Genomic DNA, 19,442 nt, shown 5'->3' on the forward strand with positions numbered 1-19,442 from the left:
TGTCATTTGATAAGTTTTTTTTAATAATGCTAACATAGCTAACAAAATCTTTATCAGTAAAATTTATGGGTTTTTTTTTAATTTAACCTTCTTGAACATTTGATTTATGTAACATTCGATTTGGCTTTCTGTTTGAATCTTTTTATAGTTTGCTTTATACCATTTGTAAGAAAAGCTGTATTGCTAAAATGAATATTTTATGTCAGAAACTGATTAAGTGTTCATGTTGTTGTGTCTGAATTTGGTTCCTCTTAATCAGTGAAATGTTTAAAGCAGGTAAAATATTTTGTCATGTGTTTAATGTGCTGTATGTGCAGAAAAAGACATCTATGAGAGAAAACACCAAATGTCTGGTTAAACACTGCTGCATAGTGTAGGCAAATCTGACATTAGTACAGTATGTAAATTGAAACGGAAAGCTTGTGGAAATCTCAGAACTTCTGGGTAGAAGATGTAGTGTGTGGTTCAGCTGCAGTGTTTCTGGACTGGGGTAGCATTCTTGGACCTGAACTAAGTAGAATGCAGGTACTGATAAAATTCAGCTTCCATTTACAGTTGGACTTTTTTTGGTGTATTATTCAAGTAAGTGAGCAGGACCACCCTTATCTGCCAATTACACAATTTTTATAGAAAGCTTTAATGAAAGCCTTAGTAACGTGAATTTTCAGCGATAGCCTTAGTATTTAATTTGTATTTTTTATCTATTCTGATAAAGGAATGATTAATCGATAGTTAATTTATTATGGAAAAAGTTTAGTTATCTTATGAGCACGAGGTTTTCACTACGATGTAGCTTAAATGCTTAAAGCCAAGCAAGATAACTGAAAACCGAAAGGCTTGCAGTAAAGGTGATGCCAATGATATAATAAACAGGCCTTCTAATATTTTCAGCTGTTGCACTTTGTTTATATTATTAAAATAGTGAAGCATCTATAAAAGATGTCTTTGAATGGAGCTATTCAAAGCAGCGTAGTTAAATATTGGCGTATGTATTTGCAGAGTATGAGCCCAAAGGAGTACCAAGGAGGGGTACACACAACAGGGAGAGTTTGGTCTGTTACACACTCTATAGCATCTTTTTCTGAGGACTTGAAAGCTAGTCTAGACAAGCCACTGTTTCATCTGTTGACTGTGTATTAGTAATCCATATTATTCTGGCCTAAAAATATTTCAAGTGGAGAAAATATATAAGGTAAGCTGTAAATCTTGACTTGACACAAAGTCAGAGTATCACAATACTGACAATTTACCTAGCCCTAGGTATAATTTAGGTTGGAAAGGACCTCTGGAGTCCATAATCTGACCTCCTCCTCAGAGCAGGGCTCATTTCAAAGTTAGTCAAGTTGCTCAGTGCCTCGACAAGTTCTGAAGATCTTCAAGGATGAAATTCCCACCACCTCTTCCGGTGCCTCAACTGCTCTTGTAATGCGAGTTGCCGAAAAAGACATCATTAAAACAATCTTGTGTAATCCAAAAAGGAAGAGTCATGGACTAGAAGCAAGCGGAAACCTTTTGTGTGAATTTGTGCAAGTCAGTTAATCTTTTCCTCCCCTTTTGATTGACTGTACAATCTTGATAATCGTATTAATTTTCTTGCATAAAATGCTTTGAAATCCACACATAACTGGCATCATAAAAATATAATTGCCTAAGAACAATTGATGCCATTTCTAGGCTGCTTAAGCTACCTAGCCACAGTATTTTAGCACTTTGAAAAGCTGAACTGACTGACACATCACCGAAGGAAAGCATGTTTACAAAAAACTTGAACTTGCTTTGTCTCTCCATTAGGAGAACAAAAATTATTGGCGGGGGCAAGTAAAGCTGGCTTCAGAGGGAAATAATTTGAAACGGGCACCGTGCATCACTTCGTTCTGCTTCCAGGCCACACGCCGTACTCCTGCCCACCAGGGCCGCGCGGCAGCCGCAGCCAGGGCAGGAGCGAGGGCCGCGCCAGCAGCTCGCTGGCAGACCGCGCTCAGCCCGACAGCGTTCCCGCCCGGCTGCGGCAGCGCGAGAAGTTACCGGGGGTTACCCAGCAGCTGCAGGCGGCGGCGGGGCGGCGGGGAGCGCCGCGGCCGCGCCTCGCCGGCACCAGGGGGCGCTGCCGGCGGCGGCCCCGCCCGCCGCGGAAGGCACCGCCCAGGGCGGGGAGCGCGGCCGGGGCTGCCCGGGCGCCGCCTGATCGGAAAGCGGCGCGGCCGCGGCTGGGCGCGGCGGTGCGCCCGCGAGGGGCAGGGGGCGGCGGGGAGCCGCGGCGGGGCCGGCGGCGCGGGGCGCCCGCGCAGGCGGGCCGGGGAGAGGGAGGAGCGGGGTCCTCGGCGGGCCCGGGTGAGGTCACTCTTTGTGGCTGCAGTTGGCAAGATGGCGCCGGTGCTGGTGGAGAAGAAGCTGCTGGGGCCGGACGGGCCCGGCGGCGCCGAGCTCCCCAGCGAGGAGGAGGAGGGGCAGAACCTCTGGTGAGCGGCCGCGCCGGGCGCGGGGGGGCGCCTCCCGGGCCGCGGCACGCCGGCGGCGGAGGCGGGCGGCTGCTCTCGGGCGTCCCGTGCCTGTCACGGCGGGGTCTCCCTGCTCTGCCGAGCCGGCCCGGCCCACCCGCGGCGGGCGTTGAGCCCCTGCCTCGGCCGGGCTGGAGCGGAGCGTGCGCCCCGCTCGGCCGGCGCCGGGGCCGGGGCGGCGGTGGGCGCCGGCTGCGGGGCCGCGCTCGGGCCCCGCTGGCGGGAGCGGCGGGCGGCGGCGCCGCGGTACGCAGCTGCCCGCGGCGGGGGCCGGCCCGCCCGGCGGCCGAGGCGGCGGGGACGGTGAGGAATGCTGTCCTTCCCGGCTGGGAAGGGGCTCGTGGGGTGCGTGAGGGGAGCACCGCAGCCGCATGAATGAGGCCGGCATCGCTGCGCGGATGAGGGAGAGCAGGTGTGCGGAGCCCCAGAGATTTGGCGCTGCGGGACAGGCTCCGGGAGACTCTATCTCTTGTTTTCCCGTCGCTTATCTGAGTAACGCTTTTAGAAATACTAATAACGCAGAAAAAATTGCGTATAAAACACAGTAATGGATTGTGGGAAGAGTTAGTCATCACCTGAAAAGTAATGTTTTGCAGTAATGTGACCTCGTATAAGGGAGAAAAACTTAGGAAAACGTTACTGCATGTGCTTTAGAAATTATAAAAGCTCTTCTCAAAAAGGTGGCATACTTCTGGTCTTTAAAAACGCACTTAAATCTTTAACTGTAACATCATTACCTAGTTTGTAAACAGAATGAATGTAACTGGATTGGTCCGTGCAGATCTGCTGAGCTCATCAGTGCTGTCAAATGGGCAGTGCGTGGGCTGTGTTTGTGTGTGTGCCCGCATATGTGTGCGTGTCCGTGTGCGTGTCAGTCTAACAAGAACGGTGCTGTTTTTCTAGGTCCTCAATATTGAGTGAAGTTTCTACCCGGTCAAGATCTAAATTGCCATCGGGCAAGAATATTCTTGTTTTTGGTAAGTAACATGCAAGCAGTTGGGTGCTTCGGTTTTTTTTGTAGAAACAAAACGTGTTTAAAACAATGATGTGAACGAACTGACATGTCGGTTTGTTAAAATTAGGTTATGTAATATGATCTACGTTATTATTGTCTTCAGGCTGATAGATTTACTTTCTTTTTGGTTTACGCTGTTAGATTTATAACATATATTTAAACAAAGGGAATGTAATACAGAATAATTAAGTGCTTCATTCTTATTGTCATGGTGTAAGCCATTGGATTTAGCTGGAATACTTGAAAGAAAACAACAAATAAGTTCGGTCCAAAAGTGTACAAGGATACTTCTGATTACTTAAGCGCCTTTTTGAAAAATATTTTCTACAAAGTTAAAATTAATTCTGAAAGTGTCTTTTTTTTCCCTGTAAAAACTTACTGGCAGGTGATGATGGTTCAGGTAAAACCACACTTATGGCTAAAATACAGGGAGCAGAGCATGGCAAGAAAGGAAGAGGGCTGGAATACTTGTATCTAAATATTCACGATGAAGATAGAGATGGTAAGTTCATTTTATATGTAATCTCTTTACTGTAATTAAGTAGCTGACGTGCATTTTTTAATAACTGTGGTTTCATCAGTGTGTTTTGGGTTACGCCCGAGTAGCTGGTTCCAGCATTGTTCTGTGTGTTTTAGAAGCTGTATCAATTTCTTAAAAGTGAAATGCATTTTGCATTCAGTGTACGTTCTCCCTCTTGCCCTTCTTACAGTTTGACCTGTGTATGAGGAAAAAGTACACTTGAGCAGCTCTCAGGATCATTTACTTTTAGGGTAGATATATTTGCTGGTATTGACTTACTAGCAGATATATTGTCATTTGGTATGACTGCTTGATAACTAGGGAAAGTAAGTAATACACCCATGAAAATTTAATTCTCAGGATGGATTTCTGGGTGTGGGGTTTTGGTGTTTTCTTGTGGGGGCTGTGTGCAGAATTTTGGTTAACTATAACTGAGATGTTTTGTTAGAGTTGAATGAGTGAAGAGCAGAACTTAACATCAGAATTAGTATTTCCTTTTCTCAAATTGGAGCTTGTCTCTTTGTCCCATGTCTTTCTCTCTGTTGCTGTTGATGATTGCTCTTCTCTATTATGTGGGAGGGGGATGATGACAAGAGACTCCTTAAAAGCAGGTCTAATGATGAGAATACTCCTATTTTTAGGAAGGTTTTGGACAGAAAGAGATGGGGAGTGAGTTAGTTATCCTTGCTCTTAAATCTGTCTCTGCTTGTGTCATTTTGGGCAAACTGCTGGGCCTCTTTCTGTTAGTTTCCCTCTTTAAAAATGGGGAATTACAGTCTTCCTTTTCATGACTTCCTTCTGAGTTTTCAGTTCAGAAGAGGGAAGCAATGATGGTGGTTCATCCATGTTCCTGAAAATAAATGAACTAGGAAGATCCTATAGTGATATTTTGGAAATGGAAATGTACTGAAAGCTTGCACCAGTGATTAAGTACCATATGTGACTGGTTGTTATGGAGATTGGTCTTGTGCTCACATGGTAATAAACTGTCTTTGGATACTAAGTTAGGCACAATTAAAGGATAAGTATATTGCCTGTGTCTTCAGTGGCCACCTAATCTTGCAGTTCCTACAAATCATTTGTTCTGTAATTTTAAGTGCTGAGCCATCCTTGGCTTCTTGAGGTTCTTGATGTAAGTGCTTTCTCACCATGCACAATCTTCTTTAGTACTGCATAAATACTTCAGGGGGAAAAAAACCCCTACGATTAGAAGTGTTAAGACAGTCTGTGACATCAGGCTTCTTGCAACATCAAAGGAGATGGTATTATAAGCAGAAAAATGTTTGGTGTGCTATTTTTCCTGGTGCTGTCTATCAAACCTCGAGTATGTCCCTACTTTGGAAATATTTTGGGGCTATTCCTGAGTATCTGGAAATGATAAGTATTTGAGCTGATTAGGAGAAGCCTGTCTTAAGAACTCAGGCCGCACTAGGAGGAAAAAAAGAGACTTTTTTGACTACCAGAGTCAGCTGGAGAATTCAGGTCTTCATGCATCCCTTTAATGGATGTGTTAGGATCTAATAATACATGCCTTTTTCCTTTCTGTCTCATTAGTGTCATCAGCAAGCAAAATAAATAGCAAAGTGGGTCAGGACCTCCCAGCAGGCAAAGATAACACTCTTCTCTAGGACAGGTTTGGGTTTGTTTCTTTAAACTCTTTGCGTGCTTTAGATCTGTGTATGCTCAGATACAGATTTAGGAACAAAGCCTTTATAATTGACCCACAATTCTTCGAAGCCATAAAGAAGCTGAAGATAGGCATTCAGGAGCTTACTATCACATATTCATTTGTGAGGGTATCTGCTTTTTATTATGCCCCAACCTATTCAAGACCAGCAAAGCACGAGGATTTCCAGGGGTGTCAAATCAACACTGGTAACTGAAAGTCTGTAGTGGAGTGAGAAGATGTTTTCAACTTCTTTCCCAGGTGCTAGAAGATTTCTTTGTTCTCTTTGCCTTCTTATTCCTCATTTCAGAAGAGTTTATTCAGTCCAGGAGAAGTATTCTGGTCATAGTGCTGAGTCATTATCTACCTCCCCTCCCACCTCCCTTTGGAAAGCTTAAGGAAAATCTTCTGTGTTGCTTCTTATATCTCCCCCCCCATCTTTAAGGGATATTTGAATCTGGCTCCTCCTACACCTGAAGTAGAATTACTCTAGATTGCTAGGTGCATATCTTAATTTACAGTTACTTTTGTCTTTTCCCCTAAAGATTAGATCAATGAATAAATTGTTCTTTTTTTAATAGGAAAGTTAAACAAATGCATAGAAAACACCTCTTTTTTGAAGAACCCCTGTGGCTAATACAGGTGCCCACTAACTTTTTGGTTTTTACTGTCATCTGCTTGTTTCTTGGCAGTGGCTGATACTGGGCTTGGATGGCAAGATACACATCACCACTGCATTGGTAATTAGCTGGTTCAGTTCTGTTAGATGTTAGTCGTTCAATGTGACATGCAGTACTTTGGTCCCTAGGTCTCAGGATAACTTGGAATAAGTTCACTACTGAATCTCTACCTGAAAAATCTCCTTCCTAGGGTACTATCCCAAATTCTGCCTAGGCTAAGGCATTTGTTCAAGAAGAGGTTCGGGGACGCCTGAGAAGCAATCCTGAGAGAGAAAGGATTCTCTAGATCGTTAGCCCCAGGTACAATATCCTTGGAGCATATGGCTGCTTCTGCATACGTGACACTGTAATTCATCTGGACGAAAGCACTTATAGCACTAGCTGTAAAGTTAACTCCAAATATTAAACAACCTTGGAGCTCAGGCCCTAGAGTCCTCTGTTAGTGGAATTTCGCAGGGAGTGTGGCCAGTTTTAATTTTTTGCCTTTCTTTGTGATGAGCAGATGTTTTGTGTCTGTGCTGGTTAGTCTACTTTTGAGAGCTGAGAATCTTAATTCGTAGGAGGTGGAAGAGAGGCTCTGCATAATTTTGTTAAAGGATATGTATTTCTAGAGTAGCTTTCAGAGTCTCTTGCAGTGATGGGGCAGAGTTAAAGTGAGGATGTACAGCAAAACAGTGAGACAAACTACATCGACTGGTTTTGTAGCGATACTGTATGGGCTAGCTGGCAATTATAAACAGCATAGAGAACTTTCAGCTGAACTGCCTCAGATTACAAATGCAATATGCTTGTCCTGACTGTGCCAAATGTGCCAATGAAGTATAGCCATTCTGTTGTTGCGTTCTTACTTGTAACAAAATGAAGTAGTCTTGGTTTTTCGCCTCTGGTTTGGACTGGCCTCAGTCATATCATATGCATATTCCAGTTGAACTGGTTGTTCCAGGTTGAGCCAAGTGCTGCTGGTACACTGGTTTCTAATGGGAAAATTGGTTTTTTGTCAACATCTTTAAAGTAGTTCTCTTGAAAATTATTTTTCCCTGTTTTGCTTCCCTTCACAGCTTGGACAAGAGATATCTAATTACCACTGATAGCTTTTGAATAAATGCAGGAGATGTAGTTGCAGTTGACAGAATCAACCATCTGCAGTAAAATTCATCAAAGCTGGAAAATCTTTTTCATGGCTAAAGGGATAAAGAAATATTGACAGGATTTAGAAATTTAGTTTTAGCAGCTATTTTAATAGTCCTTAATAAGTAGCACCTGCTTTTCCAACAGGATCTGGTAATTGTTTGCTCTGTTTCGGTGTCTCATGTCATAGCCACTATGAAAGGTCCAGTTAACATTCACATCATATGACTAACTAGGAGCTTGATGTGGTGCTGACAAAGTTGAATTTGCCATCAAGTCCTTGCCAAATTGTGAACAACCAGTACTGATTTTTAAGTGTGTGTTATATTTGTAGCAAATGTAAATCACAAGCCATACCTCTTTACTGTAAGAAAGAAGGAAAACCTTTAATTTTCATACAATGTTACCTTTTTTTTAACAGTACATTTTAATGTGAGTGGTAGACTTCCAGTCTTCCTAGCAGATTGATTTTGTTTGAGTGATAGTTCCAACTGCATTCTAGTTCCACTTCTCTTGTAGTTCAAGTCTGTATTCTAGATGTTAAGCAGAAACTAAATCCTTAAGTAGGACAAAGGTGTTTAGCAAACAAAACCTTTGTAACTTTTAGATATTGGCTTTAAAAAGTGACTTAGAAGCAGTGAATTAGGATATTTATTAATTTTTTTTTTACTTGTGAAGGTGTGGAAGTCTTTTCTGCGATCAAAGCACTTGCCACAGGAGAAACTGGAAGTGCTGATGAGAGTTGTAAACTTCCATAGACTGTAGGTAGACTTAAAACTTTCATATTTGCTTCAAGGAGACAGTTGTGCATAGACATAGTTAATGTCTATTAATAACCTTTCACTCATAGAATGCTTACAGGGTTTTTATTCACTGGTGGATTTCTGCTTTTGGGAATATACAAAGGATGCTTCTGGAATGCAGAGGATAAGAGGCCTGCATTGACGTTTCACTTACTATTGTGTAACAGTAAACGTGTAAATGTGTTCACATTATGTCCTAGCTTCCTTTCTGTTTTTCCAAACTTTTACCAGACTTCCCCTCTGCCCTTAGAGGTCTTCTCATAGCTTTAGATTTGTACATCCAGTGCTGTGAGAATCCTGTGTGATACCAGTGAGATGGTTTCCTGAAGTGGGGGAGAGGGAGAGGGGAACCTATGAATATGCAAAGGTACATTTCTTAGATACACAATGATTCCCATAACTGTTTACTGCAAAGGATAGATCTGAGATGCACAGTTGGAAGTAAGATCTTTAAGTTAAAAGCCTAACTGTTGGCCTATTTGTGTGATGAGTGATATTTGAATGTCTTATGACAGCCTAACAGTACTTAAGTAGGAGCATAACAAATGCTAAATGAAGACTGCCTACGTATAGCATTTTGATGTAATCTGTCTGTAACTTGCTGTTCAGTAACTGTATCCAAGACCCGATTAGAAGGGTAGTATGTATGTCTCTGTACTCTCTTCTCCTTCCAATTTCCTTAGTCAAGTTTTTGCCTTTTTCAGAGCCAGTGTTTTTGATCCTGATGGATTCTTTCTTAGAGTACGGTTATGATAGCCACAGCAACTGGATTTATTTTGTGAAGTTAAAAGATCTGGAGCACAGGGCAGGGAGATATACTGAGGCAGAGTAATTCTGAAGCTCAGTAGCCGTTTTGAAAATCTGGGCACTGTGGTGATTGGTTTGCTGATCCATGTATTTCAGAATTCACATATCTTGCACATAATACCTCTGGAGACCCACTGTTCCCTCTGGACAGCTGTAGTAGAATAGGGAATACTTGGTTGTTCACAGTACCTGATACATCATACCTGGCTGATGCTCCATTTTCAGTTTCTTCTATTCTTGCCAAAGTTCATGTTTGGGGTAAAACTTCTCATGCCAGTTGTCTGTCCCAGCTGATTTTTCCCCACCCCCCCCCCGCCTTGCATTTCAACAAAAAATGTCCAGTCACTGTCAAAACACTGGGGGCGGAGGGGGGGAACACAAAAACGAAAATATCAAATCTTGTCCAGTACTCAATCCATAAGGAGCCTGCAAGTTGGAGCCAGTGTTAGGTCAGTGTGAATTAAGAGCAGGTAGCACACCTTTAAAGTTTGGTAGGTTGTAAGTTTATCCTGTGTTTCCTCCTCGTACTCCTGTGCTAGAAATCTAATCTGCTTATTGCTTGTATCTTGTTTGCAGCTTATTTCTGTTGTGAGATGTCTTTAGTATGTTAAACCAGCTTATGTGTCTGAGGGACACCTAGGGCTTCCCTGCTGGACTCAGCTATAACCACCCCCTTTTGAACTTGGAGTTACATGTGTCACATGTATTCTGGTTTTACTTGAAATATACATATTCAAATTCAGAAATGCTGTGCAGTATCTGAAAACTGTTGTGTCAGCTGTCCTTAGTAAAAGCCAAAGGACTGCAATTATTTTTTAAATGAAAAGATTCTGAACCAAGAAAAAATCCTGTTAAATGAAAGCATCTACCGAGTATTGTAGGCATTTACATGTGCACCTGTGTTAAAAATAAAGAGGCAAGATCTGCTGGTAGCTGGGCTTTGGTCTTTCATTTAACACTAACGTACTGATTTGTTCACTTGCAGACTAGCAAAGCAAAGAGTTGGCATTTGTTAACTGTACCTTTTACTTTCAGATCATACTCGCTGTAACGTTTGGATTCTGGATGGAGACTTATACCATAAAGGGCTATTGAAGTTCGCAGTTTCTGCAGAATCCCTGCAAGACACCATTGTAGTCTTTGTTGCAGATATGTCTAGACCTTGGACTGTTATGGAGTCTTTACAGAAATGGGCCAGTGTCTTGCAAGAACATATTGATAAGATGAAAATTCCTCCAGAAGAGATGAGAGACATGGAACAGAAGTGTAAGTCTTTGTGGATCCATGCATTCTTGTCCTTTTTTTTTTTTACTAGCTTTCTGTATTTTTGTAATGATAAATTTCTTCAGAGTAGTGTTTTGAACATGGGTTGGATAAGAATTACTTTGAAGTTGTGATTACAATTCTAATTCAAGTAGAGTCCATTAGGCTTTAAAACAACTCTTCCAGTTTTGCTGTGCTAACAAAACATCAGGTAATTAATCACCTAAATCCCTTGCAATAATGAGATTTTGATAATTTGATTTTTAAAAAGGCCAATTTCTAAAAAACTAACTCCATACAGAATCACATTTTTAAAAACAGTGACAAAATTCAGTAACGAAGTGAGCTGTCTACTTTACTGTGGTATCTAAGCCAGGTCCCATTCCCATACTGCGTTTGTCTTCCAGTAGGTCTCCTTGCCCTTATTTTTCACAAGGCTCAGACTGTGATCCTGGTACATCTCATTTTCTCTCACTACAGCCATTCCTACCCTGTGACTTTAGGAATGTTGTATAAATTAACTTTCTTTCCTGGCATATCTGTGGCAGGAAAGAATCTGGCACTGGCAAGCAGTCATCGCTGCAATATTGTTTCCTGCAGCTTCTATTCTTTCCTAAAATAGTTTTGAATGTTTCTTGAATGTTTCTTGAGAGTCTTTTCTGTTTTCATATTTAATTACTCCAAAATAAATTCCTTCAGTGGAAAAGACCTTAGCAACAACCATTCCTTTTCAGCTGAAATATAGATTCAGGCTGATCCTTGCTGGTTGCTGCTTTTGTTCAGGGCTGGTGGCTAGCTGTACTGGAGTGTTTAAACCTTGCAAATACTGTCTAGTAGCTTCCTTAAATTCACTTTAGGGAGCAGTCCAATCTGGCATGTGAGCAATTCAGATGTATTTGTATAGCTGATCTCCTTTCTGAATGTTGAATATAACTCTCCCAAAAGGCTTGTGCCTACAGCATACTAGCTAGAGTTTAAACTTAATGATTGAACCCCCCTGACTTTGGTTACCAGGTTATATTAAAAAAAAAAAAAAGTAAAATCTGACAATTTTTAAGGGAAAAAGCTTTGCTTTTTTTTTTTTAAAATGTGTGAGAGATTTTTTGGGGAATGGGAGATGGAAGGGCAGTTCTAGTCTCAAAATAAAGCAGCTAACCCGATTTGCACTTTTCTGAGACACACCAAATTTTATGGCAATCCAAATAAATGTGGAATTTGTGCATTTAAATTTTACTTTTGAAAAGAGAAGTGTTTTCAGCCTTCACTAAGAGTGTACTGTGTGGAGGAGCCCGTTACAGCTATGGCAAAGCTTTAGCACCGTGTTTGGGAAACTCTGAAGACATTCCAGTAGTATTGTCTTAGAGATTTCTAAATTAAAGTATCAGAGAAATTCCTAGTTTCTCTTGTGCTTCAATAGTCGAGGCAAAAGGAAAATTTGAGAGCTGCCCAATTCTCACGCTTGCAGGACTCTGCTGCCATCCTGTGGCTGAGCAGTGAACTTCGGTCCAATATCAGCATGCAGGTAAAACCGGGGTCTTAATGTCTCTGCTCCCAAACTTCCATCTCTCTCCTTTTCTCAGTCACTGTATAGGACACTTGTGTCAGATGAGATGCTTGTTTTCTGAGTTCTTGCAGACTGTCCCTAAGGCCAGATCTGTGCTCAAAACTTTGGCCACCAGAGCTTACAATTCTCTTAACAGCAAATCATGCTAAAAGAAATTGCTATGATAGCTGTGGCTATATTAGTGTAGCTGCTTAGACAATATAGAGCACACATGCCTAAAAGAGTGCCTTGTGACTGCAGTCCATCAATAAAGCTACACCAGCAAAGTTTTCCTTACTAAAATCCTGCATATGCTTCCCAAGATAAGCTGCTGCTAAGAAAGTAGAGAATCACAGTGTTGCAATAGCCCAGATATGAAAAAACTGGGATAATAAAGTGTATCTGCAAAGCAGGCAGTCAAAACAGGAACAGGGTGCAGAGTGAAGAAATGTGCTGAATTCATTCCGGTAAAGTCCCACTGCAGCATAACACCGCATGGATGCATATGTATCTTGACTTCAGTTTATAGAAGCAAATTCCCTTAAGCTTGCTTCTAGATGTAAGCTGGGGCATGTGGACCAAACCGAATGTCCGCACTGCTTTCCCTTGCTATTACATTCAGTACCAATAACCAATAGTTCTTGTTGACCATGGGGAAACATTTTCTAGTATTATCCCACTGGCATCTGTTTAAAGTGCTGCTCAGTTGTTCTTTCTCCATTACTAGGATCTTATTACCAGTTTCCAGAAGTCCTTTTGTTAGCTCACCGTTCTCAATGGAATTGAACTTTGGTCTGCTTGTCTTTGCTTTCAAGGTTTTGGTGGCCTTTCTCCACCCAGCTTTTTGTCTTGTGCTTCCTATTTGAGATACTGACTCTTGGCTTTACTGGGTGGATGACGCTAGGCTCCATCTGGTATATGAGAAGCTTTCCTTTTGTGTTGAAGAGCTTCCAGAATGGGAGGCAGGACACACATACGGAAGCAACAGGCTGCCTTGAAAGAAACTGAATTATTCAGAGCGTACCAAGAGCATTGTTTGTCTGCACGCACACTCCTATCACTGAGCTGCTCTGGAAATTCCTTGCTAAAAACTTGGCTAGTGTGGATTCAGATGAATAATGTCAGTTCAAATGTTCTAATTTAATTCAGGCTCACTTATGATAAATCATTGTTTAAATAACACACATTTGAATAATTATTTCAAGGAAGATCTAAATTTTGCCTCCCTGTTTATGACAGCAAAGCAGAAAAGAAGACTATCAAGAATCAAGGAATGCAGAAAGGAAGTATACTGGTAAAATGGCTATTATATTAATGTCCTCTGGAGCATTTGAAGCTAAAGACTTGAAACACAATAACATATTTTTCTGAAAATTAAGTAGTGTCCCATTCAAGCTGAATTAGTTTCAGGTTCTCTGCCCCCCACTTTTTTTTTTTGTCTGACATACAGCTAAACGCATTCTTAAGCTAAAAGATAAAAGAAACTCACTTTGCCCAGACATCTTTTGTCTAGGAATTCTTTTCACAAGACTAAAATTTATGATTGGTAAAGATAGTGCACAAAAAAGCTAAAAGCTGCGAAACTTAATAGTGTCAATATGGAATGATTGTCTCCAGAAAATTTTTCTGCGGTTTTTTGTTCTGCTGTTCAGTGCTTTTGTGATCTATTTAGTTAAGTAAGTTGTAGTGTTTGTTTGCCATTTCCATAATGCAGTTAAACAGTACTACAAGACTGAGGATTTTACTGTTACTGGAACAATCAAACCTAAGAATAATTGTGGATTGCTTCCTTGGTGGTACTTTGAGTGAGTTGCTCCTGTGACATGAATGATACATCTGTTTCTTTTATAGTTAGCTTTCAGTAGTTTATGTAAATAAGCAGTAACATGAGAACAAATCAGTTAATTGGAAACTTGCATTCATTTGCTGTGTTAAATGCAAAAGTCTAACTAAAAGGCTTTTTACCTAGATAAGTGACAAGTTTGGTAGATAAATTAGCACACTATAGTGGAGGTGTGATTTTTATGGCATATTATCACCTGGTAATAATTTTTCAAATGTAATAGACCATTCCTAGTACTCAACCGTACTGATGGGTAGCAGAGTATTACTGATTTGTCAGATGAACAGTTGTTTTTCTGGCTTCGTATTTTATGTGCATCATCTTATCTGTATTTCCTGTTCAAAAAAATTTAAACCAAGGTCATTTTCCCCTCCTTAACAAAGAAAAGAGTTATTTCCCATACCATATAGAAAGTGATTCCTTAATATGAATTATGTGGAGGAGAAAAAATTCATAGCTTGCTAGGAAAGAGGAAAAATAAAAGATTTATGGAAGCTATTTGGGTGCATGATGAACTTTATGTCCATTAAAAGTTTGAGAGTGGAGATCAAGTGAGAAATTGATATGGGAGGTAAGGAAAAAAGTATTAAATTGCTGTGCGGCAAAGAAACAATTTAACTGCAGTGAGCTTCTTTATTAGCTGCTTAAAACGCAGCTTGTTCATAAGAGCTAGTCTGACAGCACTTGTGATACAGGTTTACTTTGGATTTAACAAGACTAAATTTTGAATGGGAATGGGGGTTGAATGAGAGTCTTTAAACAGTGTTTAAGAGCCTATCACTAACAGTGATTTAAACCACTTTAATTCAGAAACAAGTATATCTGCGTTCAGGATACGGTAGTTAAAGGTTCTTAGTATGGCTTTACCTTCTTTTAATTCCAGTGTTATTAGTTCAACAGACCTTGTTAACTAAAGCTGAGTGTATTCTGTAGCATTGTCAGGTATTAATGCCAGACCATATATATTATTAACGATCCACAACAACAGTTCATCTCCATAGTGAAGTTTTTTCTCTCTTCATGCATGGATCAACCAGAGTGAGGTCTTGTTGATCGCTGGTCTGTGATGCATGGTGTTTGGTACTGCTTACTCTTGGGGAGAGGGAAGAATTTGGAATCTCAGCTCTCTAGGATTACAATCACTCCCATTCAGCAGAAATTCATGAGGATGTGCCATCAGATTTCTGAAGTTTCTATGTTGCATTTGCTATTATTTATATTAGTAAAATTATTGGGGTATCTTGAATAATGATTTGTATCATGTTGTCAGAGTCTTACCATTTTCAAGAGAGGCTTTTCTTTCCCAAATTCGAGGGGGTTTATACTAAAAGATATCTCAGGAAAGAAAATATTTTTCTGCTTTGAGATGAACACAACCTAGGAACCTAATATTGTCTGATTATAATGCTGTAGAAAATTGAGAGCAGTATTGTCAAATATTATTTTACATCTGATTAAGTCAGAGAGGCTTAATCTGAATGATTGTAGTAGATGTAAATGGTATTCTTTTAACTGCTGTAATATACTTCGGTAGTTTTTTTTCTATCCTGAGCTGGGAAGAATCTGAGTAATGAAATAAGTACTTGTTTTTTTTAAAAACCCTTTTCTACTTAAATACTCTGGAATTAATTTGCTTTCTGCGAGATAGTCAGTAAACATATTTAGCGTGCAGAATGCATAATGGGATTTTGATTTGCAGCAGCTGAATATGAAACAGTACTACAGGAAAGCATCTCTTTGAAAGCATTGTTGCTTCCTCTCCACCAGAAGGCACTGCCTCTCCAAGTTTAAAAGCAACTGCATTTGTTGGTTTTTGGTTGTTTTTTTTTTTAATTTCCTTGGACCTTGGGATACATTGATTGGTGATTGGAAGTCTTATGGTCTATATTTAATGTGGGGTTTTTTAAGCTTTTTTCTGGACTAGGGCTCTCTTGTTTTCAACAAGAATCACACAATTTTATATTTCAGATAAAAATAGTAGATTGTGCAGCTTTGAACAGAAGTGTTTTTCTGATTTGTTCTTCCTTCCACATGCCCATTCTATTGCAGGAATGGTTCCTATTTTTAAAAGGTACAGTGATTTTATTTTGCAAGATTTGTATTATAAACTTTTCTGAGGTTTTACCACTTCCTAAACCTCAGAAGTATCAGATGGCCTGCAGTACAGTTGCAGTTCCTTCCCAGTCACATGGATGAAGGTACTGAACAATGCTGTCTTTGTGACTGTGCTGGAGATGGGGAGCTTTTTCAAAGAGTTTTCCTTACTGTACATACAGTCAGCCTGCTCCCACTGTTTCTAAAATAAAGGCACCTTCATGGGAGCAAATCGTGGAGCTTTGCTTGCCCCTTTCCTGAGGGCTCCTCGTGGCTGAGCGAGGAGGAGGCTTCAGGTGGGATTGTCATGTGAGGGAGAGCCCTGGGCCTTTGGGAAGTGCTGTGCCTGGGAGCAGACACATCCAGTAGGCAGATTTATCTGGTCTGTGGCTTTCATCCTGAAAAAAGACATAAAAGCTGTAAGTTGCAGCCCAGTTTTGATAAAGCATGCATGGGGTCGCAGTGCGCTTCCAAAATAGTGTTAATACTATTTCTTAGGCACTTCAGTGTTTGATAGTATTCAGGGTTATTGGAACACTCATCATTGCCATAAGATTAAAACATGGAAAACATAGAAAGCATCTAGTTTCCTCTGGACTCTGTTGTAGTTTTCCAGAATATAACTGAGTCTCCTCAGATAACGTTTAGAAGTCCTTGAGTCTGTATTTATGCAGTGTATTTTTTACATTTCTAGCATTGGACTCCTGCAACAGAAATATAGAGTAATAGAAACTTACATTGAGTAATAGTTTATAAGAAAGAGTGGCTGTTTCAGCTTGCTGTTTTCTCTGTCCATTTACATTTTCACCATGCTTTCTTCCAAAACTAGGTACAAATTGCAGTGAGTATAGGCTATATTGCTAAACTACATTTACATTTTCTGTTGTCAACTCCCCTATAATGAAATGCATTGAGTTGAGGAATGTGCATTTGTGCATACTATAGCTCTTGCAGCTAGTTTTGATTATTTGTAATGGCTCCAAATTGCACTTGATTTAGCTTGCTGTAAATTTTGGTGGAGGAGAATTGTTGTGTTTGAAGAGGCAACAAGGCTTAAGCTTGCATTCTGCTCTCATGTAGTACCTCATTATAAAAGGAAAAAAAAAGTTGAGACTTCTAGTTAGTCATAGATAAATTATGGTTTAAAAAGAACTAGTTCCTTTCTTGTACCTTAAGAGGATCTCTCTCTTAATAGTTATAAAGGAGTTTCAAGAGTATGTAGAACCTGAAGAAGGCTACCAAGGATCACCGCAGAGAAGAGGTCCTGCTTCTGGTCAAGAGGATGAACATGTTTCTTTGCCACTTGGAGAAAATGTGCTGACTCACAACCTTGGTATTCCTGTGCTGGTAGTTTGTACAAAAGTGAGTTTCTAGTTCTGTTTGCTACTATGGAAAAGTTTCATTACTTTTCTCTTAGAAGGCATGCTTTATACAGACAGGCAAAACAAATTCTGGATTAGTAGTAAAGGGATTTATTTTAAAAGTAAGCTTCTGCCATCAGTGTAAATTTTTTTAATTTTGCAGAAGGGTAATAACCTTATCAATTATATGTTAATTACTTTATCTTTTGATTTATTGATCGCATTTTAAAACCAAAGGCTCAAAGTAAATGTGATGTGTGTGTAATATTAAAGGAAGACGTTAGGATTAAATGACTGGGTTTTTCTGGTTTTGTTTTCCTCCCTTTCTTCCAGTGCGATGCAGTGAGTGTACTAGAGAAGGAACATGATTACAGAGAAGAACACTTTGACTTCATTCAGTCACACATTCGTAGATTCTGCTTACAGTGTATCCTTTCCTGCGCTGAAGAGAGTTGCTATAATCTGGAAGCAATAAAATACGTTTTAGTGTTGAATTGCACATAAAGTTAATCTGAGAAATTGCACTTCACGATTGCTTGGTATTTAGTTATTTACTATGTAGCATTTGTTATTTTGAAAATGTTGAGAGATGTATAAAACTTGTTATAGTTTTTAAATTGTGCATGGGATTTGGAGCTTTTGTTCCTTTACAAAGGATTTGTCTTACATTTTGTGAGGTGGTTTTTCTTGGTTTTCCCCTCAGAACTTGCAAATTCCATGTAAACCTGAGATCTCAGCTGTCTCTTAAGTTTTTGACTTTTTCAAAGTTAAGTGCCTAGGAGGGTAGGTAACTTTTGTGTATGTCAAAGAAAAGTATCATGAATCTTCTCCTGTTATACCCCCTTCCTCTCCCTGAATACTAAATGGCTATAGCTTTTGCCTTGACCTACTTCTCAAAATTAGGTCTAGTAGATATATGTCCATTAGCTCTTGTTTTGAAATTCTTACTATAATTTAAAAACTACATCTTACATAATTTTCCTTAAGTAAATAATCAGATGGGGCTGCCTTGATTTATACATCAGTTAAGGAGGAAAAGAACCTTGATCTGTTGTATAAGTACATTGTACATAAAACATACGGTTTTCAGTTTACCACACCTGCCTTAGTGGTAGAAAAGGATGCGGTTTTTATGTAAGTCAATTGTATAAGCACCATGGTTTCAGATTGTTTTCTATTAAGCACTACACTTCATATTACATATATATAAAAATAACTTGAATGGTTTGTGCCGTTCCAAAGCTTAGTATATGAGTCTTCTGAAATCCTGAATTAAAAAAACAACTTAGTGTGTGTTAGTTGGGTTACTTGAGTCAGAGTATACCATTCCAGCTTTTTAGTATCTTTGGAATTTAGCTGAGAATTAGGACTGACCTATAGTAAAATTACCTTATTCAGGTAGAGGGCAGTAAATAAATGGTTTCTGTAGAAGTGCTTTTTGTGACTGAAAAGGCAAACCTTTCCTTCTTTTACAGACCTGCCGGTTGGGACAATGAAAAGAAAATTGCCATTTTACATGAAAACTTCACAACAGTGAAACCAGAAGATGCGTATGAGGACTTCATTGTAAAACCTCCTGTAAGAAAGGTAAAAAGGGGTAAACTTTTCCCTGCCCCCCGACAAATAAGTGCAGTTTGCTTGAATGTACTAATAAATATTGAAGAACTCCAAATCTAAACGTAATTTCTTTTTTATTCAAATGTGTGAAACATCAGGCTTTCATTTTCCAGTTGTTTAAAATACTGCAAGCAAACATAGAAATCATTCACCTTAGTGAATGAAAGGCAGTCCAAAAATAACCATTTCACGTGAAACTTTTTGCATGCGTGGGGCAAAAACACTTTTTGAAAATGGAGAATAGTGTTGTAGGACTTCAACAATTTACATATATACACACGTGGCATTCAGGTTACCATATAAAGGAAAATCTTGTAAAACAAGGCGGTATATCACTGTTGCGTTAACATATTATTAATGACAGATTTCTTCATGTAAGGCAAGAGCAGTGCATCCATATACATTCTGTATATTGCTAATTTTGTGAGTATAGGCACACAGGAATAGGATATGTGTAAAATGGATAATATGGAAAATTTTAAATGAAATTGTATTCTGGTCTGTATTGAAAAGCTACTTTTACAACTTTCTTACACGCTTAACATTTCTAGCTCAAGCCCCAGTATTTGGAAAAGGCAAAAGTTGTTTGCAGCTTTCATGTAAA

The 19,442-nt window shown here is 39.8% G+C and overlaps 1 protein-coding gene across 1 annotated transcript in view; it reads left to right on the top strand.

Moving 5' to 3' along the window:
- Nucleotides 1-2,284: 2,284 nt before the first annotated feature.
- Nucleotides 2,285-19,442, top strand: part of DYNC1LI2 (dynein cytoplasmic 1 light intermediate chain 2) — a 28,651-nt gene continuing 11,493 nt past the window's right edge. Inside the window, exons 1-8 of the mRNA XM_072873534.1 lie at nucleotides 2,285-2,459; nucleotides 3,402-3,475; nucleotides 3,899-4,015; nucleotides 10,153-10,383; nucleotides 17,056-17,222; nucleotides 17,555-17,648; nucleotides 18,220-18,355; nucleotides 18,697-18,808. Coding sequence (XP_072729635.1) covers nucleotides 2,365-2,459; nucleotides 3,402-3,475; nucleotides 3,899-4,015; nucleotides 10,153-10,383; nucleotides 17,056-17,222; nucleotides 17,555-17,648; nucleotides 18,220-18,355; nucleotides 18,697-18,808 — 1,026 coding nt within the window. The 5' untranslated portion in view covers nucleotides 2,285-2,364. The remainder of the gene's footprint in view (nucleotides 2,460-3,401; nucleotides 3,476-3,898; nucleotides 4,016-10,152; nucleotides 10,384-17,055; nucleotides 17,223-17,554; nucleotides 17,649-18,219; nucleotides 18,356-18,696; nucleotides 18,809-19,442) is intronic.

The sequence above is a fragment of the Ciconia boyciana genome, chromosome 9 (assembly GCF_034638445.1).
Source record: "Ciconia boyciana chromosome 9, ASM3463844v1, whole genome shotgun sequence".
Lineage (NCBI taxonomy): Eukaryota > Metazoa > Chordata > Aves > Ciconiiformes > Ciconiidae > Ciconia > Ciconia boyciana.